Source organism: Mytilus trossulus, chromosome 14, assembly GCF_036588685.1.
Source record: "Mytilus trossulus isolate FHL-02 chromosome 14, PNRI_Mtr1.1.1.hap1, whole genome shotgun sequence".
Taxonomy (NCBI): Eukaryota; Metazoa; Mollusca; class Bivalvia; order Mytilida; family Mytilidae; genus Mytilus; species Mytilus trossulus.
Window position 1 is genome coordinate 76,083,579 of NC_086386.1, and position 23,755 is coordinate 76,107,333.

Sequence of the window (23,755 nt, forward strand, 5' to 3'; positions counted from 1 at the left end):
CGACTACTGGAGAAGTTACAGGAACAGATCAGAGAAGATAGGAAATCATTGGGGATAAAATTGAGGTACATCAACTGAAGAAAGCCTTTAAAGATGTATTTACTACCTGAAAGATGGATGTGCAGACCTTCCTTGAGGTCTCTCAGATGTCAAGGGTGGAACTTATAGACGATTGGGCATTGAAAGGATAACAAGTCAATGTGATGCTGCACTGTGAAGATTAACCCAACAGGTAAGATGGATGATGAGAACGTGGGATACTTTCACTCGGGAAACCAGATTTTCCCCTCAACCACGGACTTGCTTGAAACCCTTGAGAAGATGGATGAAAAGATCGGAGAGAAGATTGCACAGTGGACCTCTGAAAAAAGTGACTGGACATCGAAAGCAATTGTAAAATTTCAAGTCAATATTACCAACGACCGCTGGGTAGGTCACAGTACATTGATTAGCCAGCATGGATCAAATTCAAGAAGGCTGTAATCAATGTGAAAAATAACGACGAGGAGTGTTTCAAGTGGGCCATACTTTCGGCCTTGCAGGTAGACCCAAAAAAAAACGGACAGTGTTACACAGAGCTCAATCTGGTAAACCTTAAGGATATTAATTAAGTTGAGAAGACCAATTCCACCCTGGCGGTTAATGTATTTAGAATAGATGATAGTGAAGTATACCCGCTGCACATTTCAAACGTTGGTGAACAGAGGGAGAGAGAACCAAACTTACTGCTGATCGAAGGCTATATGTGCTTGAACCACGTTTATAACAAGGAAGTTCTGGAAACCAACAAAGAGTGTTGCGTCAACCACAAGGCAGTCATAATCAGAGCTGCCAAAAGAAGGGACATACCAGCTGACTTTTGTCAACAACACCCACCCGATGAGAGTCCCTTTCGTAGTGTACGCGGACTTTGAGTGCTTTGATTTACCGATAAGGTTGAAACAAAAAACGATAAGGTTCTGTAGCAATACACAGTTAGAAGTTTATAAGTGTCGCATTATGGCCATGGTGACTTTTTTAAATATGAAAGTTTTTGTACAATGAAATACTTAGTAGATTTTTAGATAATTAAAGAATAATATAGCCTCCTTAGTGGGGTTATATGAACATTTAGATTGTTTTAAGCATGTTTTATATGGTATTTATCTGTTTGACAGTCCGTATTTTTTCTATCCGTACCACCCATAGGTCCATAAATTATTGTAGTGTTTATCAACAAATATTTATCGCTCGACCTTTTCAATTCAATTTATGGAAAAACGAGCAAAAATGCATGTGTGTTTTTTTAACCTTTCGATAGATATATGCCTATAATTTCAGGAAAGGTACAACTGTTCAAACCAACGCTTAGGGGCGTTCAAACAAACGCTTACAGGTATTCAACCCTTCACTTAGGAAGGTTCACGTCAACGCTTTGAATAAATTAACGTTTATAAAGATTACAGACCCTAAACAGTGTGAGGCGCTCGCCTTGGAGTTGCAAGAGATCAAGCGGAAGATTCAAGCCAATAACATGCAGCATCGCCTCGAAAAGACCTTGTCGACTATCCAGATATCCTGAACAGTTGGGTCAAAATCTATCTGCTTCCGTGTTCAATCGCTGTCGATTGCAAAATATCCATGTCACCCTCAAAGGTGAACGCTACTCAGCCGTCGACTTTAATGCCGTTTTTTTCACAAAACAAGGTTGCCAGAGTGTTCAAGGAGGATGTAGACTCCAGAAAGAAATTCTACAACATTGACACCCTCCTCAGTAACGGTGGTGTCAACCCCTCTGATTTCATTGACATATAGCCGCTGTTTGTCATCGATGTAAGTCATCAGTCCGAGCGGACATCCAGATTCGAGCGGAATTCGAGCGTTATGTTCCCGCCAACACCGAAGCATTTGCACTTCCAATCTCCGTAGGAGTCCTATGCCTCCAGTTCGAATCGGTCGGTCAGTAGTTGAACGTCGTGTTTTAATAAATAAATGGACACCACTGTTGCAGCAAATCGTCCACAACACAGACCAAAAACAAGGGTTTTCCATCCTTGTCTCTGGAAACGACAGTCACATTTGTACTCGGTTCAACCCCCCTCGCCCAACTACAATTTAAGGAATTGAACACCAAATTGGGATTTAAGAGACAGCTCTACACATTTGATCGGGCAACACATGTTACAAAGAGGGTGAATACATTGTTAGCATCAGAAGAATCAACAGCATCCTGGTGAACAGTGGCATCATCAATAGCAGCTACATACACGGCACCCAACAGTCCACTATCTGAAGCTCCCCCCCCCCCCCCCCCCCCGCAATCGATCCTGGGATAAAGATCATTCAAACCCCCCAAAAATATGGTGAACTTACCCGTGATCTTGAGAACCATCAATCGCATGCAGGCATACCTCACCGATCCAGACGGCGATCCTCCACAATCTCCGCAGAGAACATTTCACCATCCGCTTCCATCTTCGCGAGGCATGAATAAATAGTCTATCGAAATACGGTTTGAACTTTATAAAAGGTCAATCTAAATATTACAGAGAGCAGACAAAAAAGGTTTCCCGGTCACCATTCGTTTATCACACACAAACCTGCAAGGTGAACACAAGATGTTGCTTACCCCGCGACTGATTGAAAAGATCACCAAGCTCCTACAAAATGATTCTAGTGGAAAAAAGCACTAACCAATTGAAGAAAAACATTCAAAAAGAAAGTGGATTCCTATCCATGTTAGCGGAAAGGGCAATGCGAGCCCGTCCTATGTTGGCGAACAAAACTCATGGCAGCATGAGGTGTTGGAGCCCTAAGTTGTCTGTGTGAAATAGAGATCAACAATGCATTTGGACCTGGATTTTACATCAAAAGGGGTGGTTGTGTGATCTGTGTGAAGGTGCGTGATAAAGGTCTGTATATTTTCCCTTCAACCTATAGTGACGGTTTGTATTTGAAACTAGGTCATCGATTCTACTAGGCCTAGGGTTCTGATCTGATCTGATCGGCAGCAAACAGTCCGTTCAAGAACATTCCACTTTTGATACAATCATTTATGTATATAAAATCTATACTTTGGTTGAATTTAATGGAGATTGAACGACCAGGGGGGTCTCACCCTCATTAAAGCGGTCTCAAGTAGCTTTTCACTAAATATTTTGAATATCCAACTGGCACTTTGGGCGCTCCGTAAACATACAAGACAGGAAGTCTACCCAAAATCCTTTTAGTCACATGTGTATCTACCTATTGACTAAATATCTGCATAATATTAGATAGATTGAGCAATTAGGGGGCTCTCACCATTGCCCTGTGCCCTTTGTCCTAAAATTTTGATAATTTTTAGCTGAAAAGTGACAATACAAGCCCTCCATAGATATCGAATATGACATTATTCTTGGCAATCCTTCTGACACAACCTTCATATATACAGAGTCTATGATTTTCTTAAATTTTGTGGACATTGAAAGACCAGGGGGTTCTCACCCTCATTTAAGCGGTCTCAGGTAGCTTTTCACTATATATTTTGAATATTCAACTGGCACTTTTGGCGCTCCGTAAACATAAAAGACAGGAAGTCTACCCAAATTCCTTTTAGTCAAGTGTGTAACTACCTATTGACTAAATGTCTGCATAATATTAGAAAGATTGAGCAATTAGGGGGCTCTCCCCATTGCCCAGTGCCCTTTGTCCTAAAATTTTGATAATTTTTAGCTGAAAAGTGACAATACAAGCCCTCCATAGATATCGAATATGACATTATTCTTGGCAATCCTTCTGACACAACCTTCATATATACAGTGTCTATGATTTTCTTAAATTTTGTGGACATTGAAAGACCAGGGGGGTCTCACCCTCATTTAAGCGGTCTCAGGTAGCTTTTCACTATATATTTTGAATATCCAACTGGCACTTTGGGCGCTCCGTAAACATAAAAGACAGAAAGTCTACCCGAATTCCTTTAGTCACGTGTGTATCTACATATTGACTAAATGTCTGCATAATATTAGAAAGATTGAGCAATTAGGGGGCTCTCACCATAGCCCTGTGCCCTTTGTCCTTAAATTTTGAAATTTTTTTAGCTGAAAAGTGACAATACAACCCCTCCATAGATATCGAATATGACATTATTCTGGGCAATCCTTCTGATACAACCTTTATATATACAGAGTCTATGATTTACTTAAATTTTGTGGACATTGAAAGACCAGGGAGGTCTCACCCTCATTTAAGAGGTCTCAGGTAGCTTTTCACTATATATTTTGAATATCCAACTGGCACTTTGGGCGCTCCGTAAACATAAAAGACAGAAAGTCTACCCGAATTTCTTTTAGTCACGTGTGTATCTTCATATTGACTAAATGTCTGCATCATATTAGAAAGATTGAGCAATTGAGGGGCTCTCACCATTGCCCAGTGCCCTTTGTCCTAAAATTTTGATAATTTTTAGCTGAAAAGTGACAATACAAGCCATCCATAGATATCGAATATGACATTATTCTTGGCAATCCTTCTGACACAACCTTCATATATACAGTGTCTATGATTTTCTTAAATTTTGTGGACATTGAAAGACCAGGGGGGTCTCACCCTCATTTAAGCGGTCTCAGGTAGCTTTTCACTATATATTTTGAATATCCAACTGGCACTTTGGGCGCTCCGTAAACATAAAAGACAGAAAGTCTACCCAAATTCCTTTAAGTCACGTGTGTATCTTCCTATTGACTAAATGTCTGCATAATATTAGAAAGATTGAGCAATTAGGGGGCTTTCACCATTGCCCTGTGCCCTTTGTCCTAAAATTTTGATTTTTTTTAGCTGAAAAGTGACAATACAACCTTTCCATAGATATCGAATATGACATTATTCTGGGCAATCCTTCTGATACAACCTTTATATATACAGAGTCTATGATTTACTAAAATTATGTGGACATTGAAAGACCAGGGAGGTCTCACCCTCATTTAAGCGGTCTCGGGTAGCTTTTAGCTATATATATTTGAATATCCAACTGGCACTTTGGGCGCTCCGTAAACATAAAAGACAGGAAGTCTACCCAAATTCCTTTTAGTCACGTGTGTATCTACCTATTGACTAAATGTCTGCATAATATTAGAAAGATTGAGCAATTAGGGGGCTCTCACCATTGCCCAGTGCCCTTTGTCCTAAAATTTTGATAATCTTTAGCTGAAAAGTGACAATACAAGCCCTCCATAGATATCGAATATGACATTATTCTTGACAATCCTTCTGACACAACCTTCATATATACAGAGTCTATGATTTTCTTAAATTTTGTGGACATTGAAAGACCAGGGGGGTCTCATTCTCATTTAAGAGGTCTCAGGTAGCTTTTCACTATATATTTTGAATATCCAACTGGCACTTTGGGCGCTCCGTAAACATAAAAGACAGGAAGTCTACCCAAATTCCTTTTAGTCACGTGTGTATCTACCTATTGACTACATGTCTGCATAATATTAGAAAGATTGAGCAATAAGGGGGCTCTCACCATTGCCCTGTGCCCTTTGTCCTAAAATTTTGATAATTTTTAGCTGAAAAGTGATAATACAAGCCCTCCATAGATATCGAATATGACATTATTCTTGGCAATCCTTCTCATACAACCTTCATATATACAGAGTCTATGATTTTCTTGAATTTTGTGGACATTGAAAGACCAGGGGGGTCTCACCCTCATTTAAGCGGTCTCAGGTAGCTTTTCACTATATATTTTGAATATCCAACTGGCACTTTGGGCGCTCCGTAAACATAAAAGACAGGAAGTCTACCCAAATTCCTTTGAATCACGTGTGTATCTACCTATTGACTGAATGTCTGCAAAATATTAGACAGATTGAGCAATTAGGGGGCTCTCACCATTGCCCTGTACTCTTTGTCCTAAAACTTTGATAATTTTTAGCTGAAAAGTGACAATACAAGCCCTCCATAGATATCGAATATGACATTATTCTTGGCAATCCTTCTGATACAACCTTTATATATACAGAGTCTATGATTTTCTTAAATTTTGTGGACATTGAAAGACCAGGGGGGTCTCACCCTCATTTAAGCGGTCTCAGGTAGCTTTTCACTGTATATTTCTTTTATGGGCTTTCCATAAATATTTCTATTTATAATCCTAATTGTTTTCTAGAGTAATCGGTTTTTGTTTTTGTTTTTAAGAAAAATCCTGTGTAAAAGTACTGTACCTCTTTGATTTTTTTTTATTGACAACAATCTATATTACATTTAGACAAATATGCAAATTAGAAAAGGGTTTATATTCGAGAACAACGAGAATTTGCGACAGCTTGAAGAGGTCATGAAACTATTTCCTACGTGTCTTATCAGTTCTTTTTACTATAAAAATCATCATGCTTTTAATGTTATTAAGTATTATTCTTTTTTTATTTTCAACTTAATTTTGAATATCCAACCGACTGCTAGCAGCCGGTTGGATATTGAATATCGAATATCGAATAACGAACCGGCTGCTAACTTCACACACATTCAGCACGAGGTGTTTTGGAATTTACAGATTGCTTAGAACTTTTTGTGAAAAAATAAACCCCAGCACATTATAGAAAATCAAGTGAGTAATTTATGTTTCAAATTTTATAACAAAAATCTCTTTATTAAAGGCTGTGGATTTTCTATAAAAATCTTGATTTATTTGCCACAAAGTCCCCTTTTTCCCTCAAAAGCAATGAAACAGTATAAAAAAATACTTTGTTTCAAGTTTCCCCTTGGAATATGTACTAATTGGCCTATCTCTATTATTCATTATATCTGTAGTTTTGATACAATTGAGGTTTGAAAAATTCGTACAAAAATGGCAACAGAAGGGTACATAAACCTTAAACACTATATGTTTAAGTCGTTTGAGTTTCTCCCTTATTACGTGAAACAGGATAATGATACGTGAAATATGGGGAATCGATTACTATACCGGTATGCCTGTCGGACAGGGGTCACATATGTCTTGTGTCTTATTTCATTGAAAAGTTAAAATTACATGACAATGCCGAAGGTCTACTATATTTTGAAAAATTGAGGCGTACATGTCTGTCCAGCAGTTTTTAGGCAGTTAAGCTGCCTTATGCGAGCACCCTGGGATTGGGTTCCCCCCTGGGATTTTTTTGAAAAAGTGCCATTGCTCTGATTTGGCAGGTCTGGTAGTTTCTTTATAACTAATTAGACATTTTTTCCCACTTTTTGTTATACAAAACTATAAATATAAGTACGATTACCTTAAATGATCGTCGATTTTCCCAAAAAAATTGATGAACCCCATTTGAATAAGTGCTAATTAAAAAGTTAAGCATAGCTTTTTATCGTCTGTGCTTTTGAGGAAGAAGTAAGTGAACTATTTTAAGAATAATTTCATCGCCGAAAATGTTTGTAATGAAGGCATTAAAATTTGCTAAATGGCATGAATGGCGCATGGATATTATTTTGCATCCTACTAAAGGTAAATATTTAAAAGCATTGACTTACTTCCTCTCTGTATAAGTCTTAGATTTGTAAGAATACTTGATTATTTTATTTCTACATTGTATGAATATATGTACTTTATTTAATTATTTAATGCAAGCTGATGTCATTATTTGTCATCGTGTCTCTCCGTACATGCTATATGTATCGTGTAAACCCCCAAACATTATATATACTCGATCAGGGCCGTTGCAATTTCAATGGGGACCTCATTTGAATACGTATTTATAGATTTTGTCGATGTCAATTAAGGTCATTTCATGATGATTTCCTTCATCGTCTTTTAGTTTAAAGTAAAATCACAAAAATACTGAACTTAGAGGAAAATCTAAAGTTGACATTGTTAATTAATTGCTTTAGACACAAACCTGTAAACTCATTCATGTAAGACGATACACCTGTACAATGTGACCTTTCACCTGGAAATATAGTTTCGTATACATAATTCCACTTCTTTCAGGTTTACACTTTCATTATTAATGGTTACAATTTAAAATTTAAAAATGTTAGGTCTTGATTTATTTAAGTCGATAAGTTAAGAGTTAAACACAAAAAGTCGGATACGAAAATTTTTGATAATTTAATCACAAATATTCAAAATGGCGCATCGTGGTTTTCTTGTACACAAGTGAATAACATTAAACGAAATCGATCTTGGGAAGATTTCACTAGGTTTTATCTTGACCAAAATGGTTTCACCATTGAAGGGTTTATCTTTTATTTATATTCAGGATTCAGGTACACTGTTAAGATACAATGACACAAATTTTACCAAATCCAAAACGAAGCGGACATTCGACCAAAGGCTGGTTTTTATGCAAATTACTAAGTCAACACTGTTAGATTGTTTATTTTATCTAAAAATAATAACAAAGAGTAGTGAAGAATACTTTTATTTCTAAAAAATACAAAGAGTTGTCAAGAAAAAATTATAACATTGACAACACATGATGTTTCTGTTTACTTGGCCAAACCTCAGAAAAAAAATGTCATGAAATCCTATAGTACTGCAAAGTCCGCACCCCATCCATCAATTTCATTTCCAGGGTGAAAAACCGCGGACTATACACCCCTTTCTACGTTATGTACAACATAAACAAACGACAGCTACCGAATTACAGGCTCCTGACAAAGGAACATACATAAATAATGTAGGTATATCTCATTACCAGAATATTTAGCCCACCCCCTTTGTCATGGTCTATTGCTTAAGTTTTTGATTAGGTCAGTTATTGAGGAACCACTAGTGAATGGTCAATGATATTTGGTGTGCAATTGGATAAACTTTGTCACTTTTAATTTCTTGGCTCACACCGAACCACAAGCTATATTAAAAGGGCCCAGAAATTACTAGTGTAAAACCATTCAAACTAGAAAACGAAAGGTTTTTTCAAAAGGGACAACTTATGAAAGGTCAATGGTATTTGGTTAGCAGTTGTATATTCCTCCATGCAGCTTGAAACTATTAACAAAACCTACATGTATGCTGCATATTAAGCTTTAAAAGACCAGGAATTACAAACATAACTTTTGAAAGTGGCGGGATTGGATAGTGAAAGTTTTAGGATACAAACATAATTTAATACTTGAGAAATAGGCAAGATAATATTTTCACCAATTTTTCAACAATATTCGTCTTAATTTCTGCCAAGTTTGCCTCCGCTTTTTTAGCTCACCTGGCCTAAAAGGCCATGTGAGCTTTTCTCATCACTTGGCGTCCGTCGTCGTCGTCGTCGTCTGTCGTCGTTAACAATTTTTCAAACATCTTCTCCTCTGAAAGTACTGAATGGATTTGGATGAAACTTAGCATGATTGTTCCTTAGAGTATCCTGCACAAAATGTGTGCTTCGATTGTTTATCCGTCAAAAAACATGGCCGCCGTTACTTAAAATAGAACATAGGGGTCAAATGCAGTTTTTGGCTTATATCTCAAAAACGAAAGCATTTAGAGCAAATCTGACATGGGGTAAAAATATTCATTAGCTCAAGATCTATCAGATCTGAAATTTTCAGAATGAATCAAACAAACCATTGTTGGGTTGCTGCCACTTAATTGGTAATTTTAATGAAATTTTGCAGTTTTTGGTCATTATCTAGAATATTATTATAGATAAAGATAAACTGTAAACAGCAAAAATGATCAGCAAAGTAAGATCTACAAATAAGTCAATATGATCAAAATCGTCAATTGACCCCTAAAGGGGTTATTGTCCTTTAATGACAATTTTTCACAATTTGTTCATCATATTTGCTAACTTTAAAAAATCTTCTCCTCTGAAACTACTTAATGGATTTGGATGAAACCTAGCATGATTGTTCCTTAGATAATCCTCCACAAAGTGTGTGCTTCGATTTTTGATCCGTCAAAACACATGGCCGCCGTTACTTAAAATAGAACATAGGGGTCAAATGCAGTTTTTGGCTTATATCTCAAAAACCAAAGCATTAAGAGCAAATCGTACAGGGGTAAAAATGTTCATTAGGTCAAGATCTATAAGCCCTGAAATTTTCAGATGAATCAAACAAACCATTGTTGGGTTGCTGCCACTTAATTGGTAATTTCATGGAAATTTTGCAGTTTTTGGTCATTATCTTGAATATTATTATAGATAAAGATAAACTGTAAACAGCAAAAATGATCAGCAAAGTAAGATCTACAAATAGGTTAATATGACCAAAATTGTCAACTGACAATTTTTCACAATTTGTTCATCATATTTGCTAACTTTAAAAAATCTTCTCTTCTGAAACTACTGAATGGATTTGGATGAAACTTAGCATGATTGTTCCTTAGATTATCCTGCGCAAAGTGTGTGCTTCGATTTTTTATTCATAAAAAAACATGGCCGCCGTTACTTAAAATAGAACATAGGGTTAAAATGCAGTTTTTGGCTTATATCTCAAAAATAAAAGCATTTAGAGGAAATCTGAGATGGGGTAAAAATGTTCATTAGGTCAATATCTATCAGCCCTGAAATTTTCAGATGAATCAAACAACCCATTGTTAGGTTGCTGCCACTTAATTGGTAATTTTAAGGAAATTTTGCAGTTTTTGGTCATTATCTTGAATATTATTATAGATACAGATAAACTGTAAATAGCAAAAATGTTAAGCAAAGTAAGATCTACAAATAAGTCAATTTGACCAAAATTGTCAATTGACCTCTCAAGGAGTTATTGCCCTTTAAAGACTTTTTTCACAATTTGTTCATCATGTTGACTTACTTTAAAAAATCTTCTCCTTTGAAACTGCTGTATCAATTTCAGCCAAACTTAGGGTAAATGAGTTTCAGAGTTTCAGAGTATCTAGTATAAATTTTATATTTCATTTCCTTGTATGTCAAGAAACATAGCTCCTATGGCTAAAATAGAACATAGGAGAAAATTTTTTTTTTTTTGCTTTTGAAGAAAATAGGACGATTCAAAGAATATTTAAATAAATTGAAAAGCCAAAATAATCATTGAGGAGAGATTAAACCAAAAAAATTCAGGTGAGCGATTCAGGCTCTTGAGAGCCTCTTGTTTTATTTAACTGCCTACAGCGCCTTTGGTGCTTTGATTATCTAACATTAATATCTGGTATGATTGCCATAGAAACAAATTTCAAAACATCTGAGGTGGAAGAAACCAATTGTGTGTCACTTAAACAATGAGTAATAAACCCAAAATCAAAGCAAGTATTGAAGGCCCCGACATGACAATATTAACAATTCAATCGAGAAGAAACTCACCCAAATAATAATGTTAGTACAAAAACCAGCGGAAACTACGAAATGAAGACAGTGACAAATGTAATTTCCCTTTAATATTGGTCCCAGGTAAAATTTGTATTGGTCTATTACCGACAAGGTTCAAGGTGATATTATGCTTGCATTTCGTCTGTCCTTCTGTCAATCAGTCCAGAACATGAATTTTCGTCACTTTTGTTCTTCGCGTTTGGACGTATATTGTTGGATATTTGGTGTAGAATTATTTATCCCGACCACTCACAGATCTATTTAAGTTTTCGTTCCGTTCTGATACTTTTGTGCAGAGTTGTGGTTCTTAGAATTAACTTGAAGATATTTATTTCATATTTGGTATATAGTTTTCCATAACTTGCAGATCACGTTGTACTTTTGTTCTGTTCGTACGAATTTGTATTGCAGAGTTATGGTCCGTAGGCTTAAAATAATCACGCCAATGATCTGTTTTCTGAGCTTTGTTTTCGTCGTTCTTGCAGATATCGATGTGATATTTGATAAATAGTTTTATCATGACAAATTTCAGATCACATTGTATGAATTAAATGTTTTACTTTACCTGTATCATATTTTACGAAATGTACTAGTACTTACAAGTATACAATTTATACCTACAAGTATACAATTGACACATTCCCCATTTCCTTTCACAATTTCAATTAATTACATAGCTTCTGGAAGTCATGTTTTGTTTTGGGGCAAGGAGTTGAGTAAAAAAACCTTCCTCACAATCACTAACTTGGTCAATAATACCTCTCAATTTACTTATATTTTACGAATACTAGTAAAGTCTTTACATTCGCCTGTCTAATCTTATCATTTAGTTTTAAGTTACTTTTTTTTTATTAAAAGTTAGCAAAAACCTGCTACTGTTGTTAAAGCAAGTATTTGTTCTGCACCTGTAGGAGCTAGGGTAATTAGTTTTTAATTTTACTTCAACATGTAAAAAAAAGTGCTGAATTTCTGCTTTGTAAATACGGTGTGATTATTAATTCATGTAACATGATGTAAGTATCCATTGAATTGTGTTTCATGTTTATGAATTGTTAAAAAATGCACACTCTACCAGCTTATACCGACATTGTACATATACAAACGATCCGTCTAGTCATATAACCTTTATTTTAAAGCTCTCTTTTCAACGATAACCTGTTATTACGAGTCGTCTTCTTCTTATCCCAATGTCGTGATACCTATATGCATTCTAAATCACAATTCGAATTTCCATGTAAAAGTTTTATGTTATCCATGTAATCATTTCGTGGATTTTTTGATAACCTTTGTCCAAAGTATGTTTACATCTTTCAATATTTTTTAAAATTTATTATAGCTGTACAAAAGCACGCGGATTTAATTCACGAATATAAAATTCTTTAGTTTCTATATTCTTACCTTTCAAAAAATCTAACTTGAACTTTATATATCTGTTTAAACAAAATACCAGGAAATATAAATTTAAATGTGTCTGTCAGTATTACGATACATTCTAATCCATACTGACTACTTATGTTTTCTATGTAATTTGCATTTATATATAAGTGCATGGGGTGTATAACAACTTAATTGTAAAATATACGTGATATATTGTATATATTCATATCTTCATATATACAGATAAATTTAGAATCCTCAGATTTTCACAGCAAAATGTGAACCCAGTGTTGTCCTGTCCCATTTGATAAAGTGTTTTATGGTTATAATTGTTATAGAATTGATGAATGACAGATACTGACCAGGTGACAACTATAAACGTATATATATATTTCGATAAAGGCAACAGTAGTATAATGCTGTTCAAAATTAATAAATCGATAGAGAAAAAACAAATCTGGGTTACAAACTAAAACTGCGGGATATATAAGAGAACTACGACATATCAGAGACACAACACCGAAATATACGCACACAAAAACAAACTATAATGTAACAATGGCCATTTTCCTGACTTTGTACAGGGCATTTTATGAAAAAATGATGGGTTGAACTTCATGTTACCAGTATAAGTAAACATAAGCAGCGTTCGCCTTGAATTCTAGAGGAAGACCCAAAGTGAAGGGAGGTGTAGTACAGATTTTAGTATAAGTTTGAACAATTAAAAGTTTAGGGGATAAACAAGTTGAAACCCTATACTTTAACCTTTGCAAACATAGAAATGCATACGAGCTTTCAATTCTATTATATATTTTTATAAAAGTGGTACAGTTTAAGTCCCAAAAGGAGTTCCTAGATAGGAAATAGCATTGTCTATATCTACAAAATTAAATCTATAAGTACTTAGATACATAAAGAGATATGTGACCAAATATAAAAAAAGAAAATGTGGTATGCTTGCCAATGAAACAACTATCCACTATATAAAGGAGACCTTATTATTGCTTTTTAGTATCAACATTCATACTTTGAAAGTTCTAGAAATTTCGTGAAGTTTAAAACTTTAATAAAATCAAATTATATTTCACATAATGCGGTGTTTCAATAGGATAGAATTTACATTTTAAAGATCCATTGTTATAGATTGTAGAAATTTGATGAAGTTATTATTCGGTACATAGGTGTTCATTCTTGCGTGTAGTTTAAACACTAAGACGGACCGGACTTCATTATAGAATATCACGATTTGAATTCTTGGAATTATCAATTAAAGAAAGAAGGTTTTTGAAAAGGATAGTAAATTTATTCCATTTATTCAATTAAGCAGTTTTTGTTCGGGGCAATATTATACCAACCATGGCACAAGCTGTGATCATACCCTCAGGCGCTCAGACATCAGTAATCAAATGTAAGTTATGTGAGAATAGCGGAGAATTTTTCTGTAAGGAATGTCCGTCTGCGTTATGTAAACCATGTCGAGAGAAACATGATATGCTGCTAGGGGGACATACAGTTGTAAACATCAAAACCATCGACAGATCTGCCTTCACGATCAGTTGTAATTCTCGGTGCAGCTCACATCTACAACCGTTCAAGCTTTATTGCAATCAATGCGAATTGTTAATTTGTTATGAGTGTGTTGCGGAAGACCATAATGGTCATAACTCTTCTCGTATAGAAAAAATTGTCGAAAAATTACGTGAATCTGCTGGCGGAAATGTCTCTCTTATCAAAGAGAGAATAGGGAAATTATCCGAAGTACTTGACAAAACTAAATCTAAGAAATTGCCCGAAAATGAAGTCGATTTACAGGCTACTACAAAGGATATCGATTCTACATTAAGATCTATCAATCAAGCTATAGATGTCAGAAAGGACATAAAAACGACAGAGTATGAAGATTTTAAGAAACTACAGGACTTGGACACAAAAAGGGAATTGCAAAGTCGGGAAAATATCCTGTCTGAGTATCGCAACCTCCTCAATAGCATTGAGAAAATGCTAGCAGAGGACCATGCAGTTACATTTTATATTTCATATAACAATCTGAAAAAAGATATTGATGATTTTGATGAAGATATGCTGAAAGATATTGATCTTCCAAACGTGCCAAAATTCGATTCTAAAAGCTTCGTAGAGGAAATTGTACACGCAATATGTGCGAGGTTTGAGCTGAGGTAAGCACTTCTGTTTTTCAATATCATTTCTTTAAAATAGATGCACATCTGTTTAATATCATTATACTATTTATGAGGTGATATTTTTTCTATGGATTTGCCCTGCATTTTCCTCTTCTTATAATTAATGCGTTTCCCTCAGTTTTAGTTTGTTACCCCGATTTTGTTTTTTGTCCATGGATTTATGAGGTTTGAACAGCAGTATACCACTGTTGCCTTTATTTTCCCTTCTCTTTCTCAATTAGATGCAGACGATTTTTTTTTGTCAAAGCTGGGTTTAATGAAAGGTAGTTGTTCGGGTCGACATACACCGACAGCTAATTGATATGTCTCAGTGAACAAAAAATTTATGAATATTTTTTCACCCCATCACAATTAAATTAACTATATTACGGTTTGAATTAAAAATTAAAGAGCATATAAGATTTGGAAATTTGATATACGGTAATATAAATATGAAATATTTATTTGTACAAATGTATATACAGAAGAAGGTAGAACCACGATCTAATATATCTAATTAACATTATGAAGGCAACATAATAGTTTCATCAAATAATTTGGATAGGTTACTTCTAGGAATTTGTTTGAGTTCAATTATTGGAACTGGCACCTTAGTTTAAATACAGGGAAACATATTTAGTGCGTTCTTAAATATCGTAAAATCGCAAGATTTAAAATCGTCTGTGACAGTGACACAAATATATACTATATATCCCGAAAGTCCATAAAATTTCGTTATAGAGTTCTCAATATGATTTCTTTAGAGACTAAACTTCACAAAATTTAATATGAGGGCCGGGAAAGCATGTATGATTTCTGGTAAACAACCTATAATAAAAGCCAGTAAAAGAATATTTCACGAAAATAAGTTTAATAAAATATAGATGTCTTCATTGTTTTGGCATTGTATTGATATATTTGTTGTGATTGTGTCTGTGTTTCTATAGTCTTAAAATAAGGGAAGTATTAAGTACACTCTAACAAAAAATATTACTTTTCTATAGACTATCAGGCCATGAGGATTCAGAAAAGGACAAACAAAGAATAGTTCAGTTAATGGAAGAAAATATAACTTTCCAACAGAACATCAGAGAATTGAAAACTATGTAAGTACAAAATGTATTTACCATTCTTAAGAAAAACATTTTCTACAAGCCGGGAATATTACATTATTTTGTTATTTTTTCGCTTGCTATATTTGAGCTTTCGATTCAGCAATATAAACTGTCCGTTTTGAATTTTCTTCTGATTTTAAAGTTTTTGTGGTTTTCAGCTTTTTGTTGTTTTTTTTCGCTTTGAAATAACGACATAAGCAAATTTTGCAATTGCTTACGACACAGTTATAAACTCAATTTTAAAGGAAAATCATGACTGTGTCTCACTATGTACTTTTCGAATACTCATATACTGTTTACATATTTTAACTGGATCCATGACCATAACGAGAAACTTCATTGATAAGATTATCCCGAAACACCTGTCTATGGATGGACTGGTCTACGATAGACAAATCTGCTAGACCCCGCCAGGTCAAGTGAAATTAATCAAGTAATAACTATCAAAGCAGTATTAGATGCCAACAGCATCTTGGTCACCATTGACAAACAACATTTACATGTGTATGTGACCCTGAAAAAATAGACAGTTTAAAGTACATTTTGCTTTACAACTATTTCTATGTGGCTTTGATGACCCTTTGAATCCAAATAAAGCATTACTTTTTGCGTTATCTTAATTGCGTTTGCAGATATTAAACAGAGTGATCTCTCATTCGAAATTTAATCGTTAATAATTTATTATCAGGCTATCAAGTACTTCCAATACACAACAACAAGAAGTTCATCAGCTGAAACAAGAACTAAGTAACATAAGGTATAATTGTGTAAATCTAAGCTTTTAAGATTCCGTTTATGGAGTTTTACATAGCGTCAAATCAATCAAACGGTCCACAATATACAAATTAACATAATATAGACAATAACATTAAAACGCACAAGTAAATTCAAGAGGAGAAAAATACAGCCTAGCTCATCATATCTTAACTGTTGATACACAAATATATAAATGCTGGAAAAAGACATTATTTGACAAAAGGGGAGGATATCATTATTTCTTTTTTCATAATGTTTTACTTTAAATTCATTTATCTGTATTAACAGCATCAGGCTAATATTTATTTATCTTTATAAATACATCAAAGTATACATTATACTCCAATATGTAAACTCCATCTAGAACAGCTGTTATCCAGGTTTTCAGATTGATCAGACACTAACATATTGGTTGCCGGTATTTACGAGTAATGTTTGCTTTGCACACAATTGTTTTGCCTGAATACAGGAGCACTTGGATATCCGTAGGAAAGGAATAACAAGAATGGATTAGCATATATATTTTGCACAATATAGGTGTCCCCCTAACTAATTCAGTAGTATATTAAGGGTTAAACTTTCAAGTAAACGAGTCATGTACTATTTTCTGATTGTGATGATATATCATCAGATAAAATTAACATTGGCTTATCTGCTCACTTAAATATCCGTTCACATAAAATATCCATACCAAAACAGAGAAGCTATTACTAAAGCACAGTTTTGATAGGAAATCTAATCATAATCGATTATAGATCAAAAGACAACTTACATATATATGAGCTGAATCAAGAAACGGAAGGTCTGACTCAGAAAATAAGAAATCTCGAAAAGCAAGTAGAAGATCTTAACAAAAGGTATCTATTATTTGACTTTGCAATTTGCATATATCACTTTTGTATATTTGTATCATACGCCGTCTTATGCACGTTCTCATTTTTGTATACACGATGAAATAAGTCGTATGCAGACGAAAATCGATTCTTTCGTTTTAAATCTGAATCCTTGTGTCTTTAATAAATGTTCACAACAACTGGTTCAATGACACTGGCTGTGCTTGAATAGTTCGTCCCTACAATTATCACCAGCTCATAAAATAAAAAGACAAACAGACAAATAATAGTATACAAGACACAACATAGAAAACTTAAGACTAAGCAACACGAACCCCACAAAAAACTGGGGGGTGATCTTAGATGCGCTGAAAGGATAAGCAGATCGTGCTCGACATGTGGCACCCGTCGTGTTGTTCATGTTATTAAAAACCTGATAAATTCTGGGTCAAAAGGAAGCGGAATGTAATTACGACATACGGAAAATATCCGATAGCATCTGTGAAACGTTCATTCCATAATGGGCAACCAACTAGTGATGGCGTCTGTAAAATGTACGAAGTGATGATTTCAACTTCACCATTTGAAACTCTTGGTTTAAAAGCTTCCTTGTGAGAAGTAACCTTATACATGTTGAATTGTTGAAAACACTTAGTTGTTCTACATAGATATAGGAAGATGTGGTGTGAGTGCCAATGAGACAACTCTCCATCCAAATAACAATTTAAAAATTAAACCATTATAGGTTAAAGTACGGCCTTCAACACGGAGCCTTGGCTCACACCGAACAACAAGCTATAAAGGGCCCCAAAATTACTAGTGTAAAACCATTCAAACGGGAAAACCAACGGTCTAATCTATATAAACAAAACGAGAAACGAGAAACACGTATATATTACATAAACAAACGACAACTACTGTACATCAGATTCCTGACTTAGGACAGGTGCAAACATTTGCAGCGGGATTAAACGTTTTAATGGGCCCAAACCTTCTCCCTTTTTCTGAAACAATAGCAAATACATGCATTTATAGTCGAGCCAGGTTTGATACAACCTTTTTGAAAGTTTTTATTTAAAATCGCTTAATTCAACTTCGAATATTGTTTTGCATTGTTACAGTTTTTATTCAAATGTCACTTATATGTCTAAATCGGACCTCTTGCGTTTATAACAACTAGCATGTCATCTGTTGTTGTCAACAACTAAATAAGCATGATTTCTTTAAAACTTTATCTTCTAATATGTTACCAGGCTTTCTACAAAGACAGTTGAACATCAACAGGAAATTCGTCATCTGAAAAATGAATTTAGTAGCAAAAGGTATTGTTTTGTCTTAAAGTTCGAATATTGCACACAACATTCATATTAATAAGCAATTTAACATATTTTCATTTTCTTAAAATCTATAGTTTATAAGATGTCAATCTCACATTGAAGAGGGAGAGACGAAATATACAAATGTGTTTATTAAAATTTGCTGTTACAACACCATCCAAAGATCTGATTCCTTGCCCAGCTTTGGCTCTACTAATTTGCCTTTTTAGTTAATATCTCTTTATTTGTTTTGATAATTTTTCGTATCGACGTCACTGAAAAAAAACACTGATTGTCGAAATGCGCAGCTAATGCAGAAAACTTGTAGTCCAGTCAAACTAAGTATTAACCTGAAACTAATTGCAAAACAAAATATTTAAGTTCTATTCTTTTGGCTTTAAGCCCTAACTATACACAGAAAAAAGTCCCATAAAAATATTACTTGAAGAAAAACTGAAAATCAGCATTTTTAATATCCTATGGAAATTAACATTGGAAGGGGAGATAATTCCGAAAAAAAATTGTCAGTTTTTAGTTGATTTTCTTAAAATATATGTATTTATGATATTTTGATGGGGTTATTAGTTCGTATTTGAATATATTATATAATATTCTGCTTAATGACATGTACATAACCGAAGTATTATCGGTATTTTTATTTTTTGTACATTTTTTATTAAAAAATTGCAAATTTGTGGCTTTGTGACCATTTTGAAAAAAATTATGTGAAATTTTGTATTGTTCATATCTGTATATTATATTTGTTCAGCATCTACCTTATTGCAAAAAACTTCAAACCACAAAAAGAAGAATATATGCGTAATTATTATTTTTTTTTAATTAAATTTGAGATTCTTTACACATGTTAAAGGGGCATTAGCTGTCAAATTCATGGTCACCGATTTGACTCAAAATATCATATCTGATTAATAACAATGTGAAACATTTTTCAAAACTATCAAAAGTCTAAAATAAACAGTTTACAGAGCATGGGGTAGATAATATATAGGATCGTTTCGTGTGTATTTTAGTCCAGACGCCATCTAATTAACTATCGATTTGACCTCACATGACCATATATTAAAGCGATGTTTACATAAATAAAGATATGAAAAGATTAAACTAATACGTGCAATTGGATTTTTATAGGTCTGTTAGATTTTATCTATATATTAAAAACTGATGTTTCTAACTGTTTTTAACCGTATAAGAATGCTTTTATGTGCATCGAATTAGTAATCAACTGATTTACCGTAGTTTTACTTTCATTGTTGACATTCTTTTTCTTTAAATAACCAGTACACGTACAATGCATGCGTTGTCAATCTCTAGCTAGGGGTTAAATTGAAGTTCACATGAATAAGAACTTAAAAATATCGACTCTTTCACTTGCAAGTGAATTACTAATTATCAAAGTTTCTTAGTGTAATTTGACAAAATTGAACCTTTTTGACTGCAAAAAGCGAATTGTTATTTCACTATTTCACTTTCACTATTGATTGGACAGTGAAAAATCAAACTTTAGATTTTTTATATATCTCGTAGCTAGTGCCCCTTTAGAAAATTCAATAAATGGTCAACTAATGAATTATTCAATCTATATTATAGCTTTATAAAAGATTTGAAAACACCTTTAAGGTTGTCTTTTACATACTCCAAAAACGGCTAAAATAACAAGAATCAATACATTCTGTTGAATAAAAGTGGTAAAGTTATAATTTTGTATCAATTTTTATTGATAGGTTTCTGCAATTTTTGAAGAGTAATCTCCCTTTTTCAATGCAAATCTCCATAGGAATTTTTTAATCCTGATTTTTTAGTCTTTCTTAAGTAAGATTTCCTGGGACTTTTTTCTTTGAATATTTAGGGTATAATACTAAAGATTTAAACTTAAAAATCTTCTGTTGCAATGACTATACGTTAGGGTCAAATTAATGCTAGATTGACTGGACTAATACAATAATACAACTATATGAGATATCTTATATAAGACATCATATAGATTATATAAATTATCCAACAAAAAATATTAGATATTTGATGAATTATTTAACTAAATATGTCTAATATATATTATTATGTAAAGAATACCATTGATCTCAAAAACTTAATAAGATACATTTTAGTTTAAACGTTATATAGATAAAAAGGTGAACAGATACTATCTGATATCATGCTAAGCACATAACATTTCTCGTAATTTATACTAGATAACTTATAAAAAGTTATGAGATATCTAATGAAGAAAGCGTTATAACATGTATATTAGAGTGTACGTATACTAGTATGCAATCTTTCATGTCTTATAATACAGATAAAGTATACTTTCTTGCATTCATGTGTATAGATACATGTATCGTATTATAACAAATATCCGTCTTATATTGACTTGGAATATTGGGAAATGCATATTTTGAATTATGCAACATATGAATAAACTCATCATAGATACCAGGACTAAATTTTGGATATACGGCAGACGCACGTTTCGTCTACAAAAGACAAACCAGTGACGCTCGAATCCAAAAAAGTTAAAAAGGCCAAATAAAATACAAAGTTGAAGAGTATACAGGACCAAAATTTCTAAAAGTTTTGCCAAATACAGCTAAGGTTAACTATGCCTGAATTAGAAAAGTCTTAGTTTTTCAAAAAATCAAATAAAGTGCAGTGTTTATAATTCAAACAACTCAAACAAACTAGTCATTAAAGATTGCATATTTTGGCGTTAATATTGAGTCACTGATAAGGTCTTTGCGTCGGAACTAAACACGTTTATTCTAAAAACAGTTGTTGGCATGACACGGGTTATGTTCTTCTCATATATGTTATGATGGTATGATACTAAACCCCTCACGGGAAGGATTGTGCCTGATGTTCATATGATGAAATCATAATCTTTCAGTCAGTTTAATTGAAGTCTGGAGCTGGCATGTCAGTTAACTGCTAGTAGTCTGTTGTTATTTATGTATTATTGTCATTTTGTTTATTTTCTTTGGTTACATCTTCTGACATCAGACTCGGACTTCTCTTGAACTGAATTTTAATGTGCGTATTGTTATGCTTTTACTTTTCTACACTGGTTAGAGGTATAGGGGGAGGGTTGAGATCTCACAAACATGTTTAACCCCGCCGCATTTTTGCGCCTGTCCCAAGTCAGGAGCCTCTGGCCTTTGTTAGTCTTGTATTATTTAAATTTTAGTTTCTTGTGTACAATTTGGAAATTAGTATGGCGTTCATTATCACTGAACTAGTATATATTTGTTTAGGGGCCAGCTGAAGGACGCCTCCGGGTGCGGGAATTTCTCGCTACATTGAAGACCTGTTGGTGACCTTCTGCTGTTGTGTTTTTTTTTATTTTGGTCGGGTTGTTGTCTCTTTGACACATTCTCCATTTCCATTCTCAATTTTATAGTTCCATAAACGGATGTTCTGTTTCATGTAAATAGTGACAAAGAGTTCATGCTGGCTATGGAACTATAAACATATTTTAGATTAGCCTTCTGATAAAAAAGATTACCTATAACTATGACGAAAGACACGAATGCAACCTGTGAATATTAGATGCACATGTTTATGCCTTATGATTAATTAAAATCGATTGAATCTGAAATCAAATCAAAATCTTTTACAGGACAAAAGAAAATGCTCAAATGTCAGAACTGAAAGAAAAACAAAACGAGTTCCGAGAACAAAAAATAAGAAAGCTTGAAGAGCAGGTGCAAGAACTCAATAAAAGGTATATTTTTCACGATTTTTTGCTATTTCACTTTTTTCTATAGTTCACTTTACTATTATTTATATAATAAAATCTCTATTTCCTTTATAAAATTAAAAGTGTGTATTTTCTAAAATTAAAATGTTAATTTCATATGCACCTTTTTTATAAATCGTAGTAACCTCTGCAAGTATTGTGCATTTAATGGATGTTTATCAACATTTGCTTTATACAAATTCACTGTAAATCATTTAATCGATTTTTTATCTTTACAAATTTGTTACCAGGCTTTCAAATGATACAGATGGACATCAACAGGAAATTCGTCAACTGAACCAAGAATTAAGTAGCACTAGGTATTGTGAAGTTTTATCTTTTACAGGTCGAGATTTCTAGATTTACTGACGTCAGAATATATTTGCATAGTAATTTCCCAAACACAAGGCCAATGATGGCCTTGAAAAACTGACCAATCGACTCAATGAACTACAATACATTGTGGGCAACTACTTGTTTACTATCACTTGAAAACACGTGTAATTAACACAAAAAGTGTCAACTAATAGTGTCTGGGATTCTCAATTTTGTTTTTGTTTTGCGAACATGTTTATTGTAAAATATATAACATAATTTTCAGTTTGCATGCTCAGATTAAAAAAGTATTGTTTACGGGCTTCACTATTCGACTTTCTTTTTCCCCTTGTAAAAGTATGTGAACAGGTTTGTTGTATTGTTTTGTATTGTACCTGTGCAATAATGTCACGGCGTGGAACAGTAAAATTTCAGATGAAGTGACCGGTGTCAAGTACGTAAATTTTTTGAGAGTTTTAAAACCTGTATAATGTCATTTTAAAAACATTTCTGCCTCAAAAATACTGGCACTGAAACACTTCTATCTGGATGTGTAAACTTTTTATCAGGACCTGAACTAAAAGTAAGAACATCATAATATTCACTCAGTATGCTTAAATTAAGTGCTTTAAAGGGGGAGGAATCGTGCTTGATATTCGAATGATTAAGACATAATCTGTCAATCAGTTAAATTGAGGTCTGGAGCTGGCATGTCAGTAAATTCTAGTAGTCCTTTGTTAATTTGTGTATTATTGTCATTTTGTTTAGTTTCTTTTGTTACATTTTCTGACATCGGACTTGAACTTCTCTTTAACTGAGTTTAATGTGCGTATATATATTCTGAATCATATTGGATGCCATATATTACATATTAATTTTTCTTAAACGTGCTTTGTATA

General features: G+C 33.7%; 1 protein-coding gene across 1 annotated transcript in view; it reads left to right on the plus strand.

Annotated features, from left to right (window-relative positions):
• LOC134698072 (putative leucine-rich repeat-containing protein DDB_G0290503) overlaps window positions 1–23,755 on the plus strand; it is a 35,424-nt gene that overhangs the window by 2,020 nt on the left and 9,649 nt on the right. The window contains exons 2-7 of the mRNA XM_063560362.1: window positions 15,775–15,876; window positions 16,574–16,642; window positions 17,397–17,498; window positions 18,728–18,796; window positions 22,422–22,526; window positions 22,793–22,861. Coding sequence (XP_063416432.1) covers window positions 15,775–15,876; window positions 16,574–16,642; window positions 17,397–17,498; window positions 18,728–18,796; window positions 22,422–22,526; window positions 22,793–22,861 — 516 coding nt within the window. The remainder of the gene's footprint in view (window positions 1–15,774; window positions 15,877–16,573; window positions 16,643–17,396; window positions 17,499–18,727; window positions 18,797–22,421; window positions 22,527–22,792; window positions 22,862–23,755) is intronic.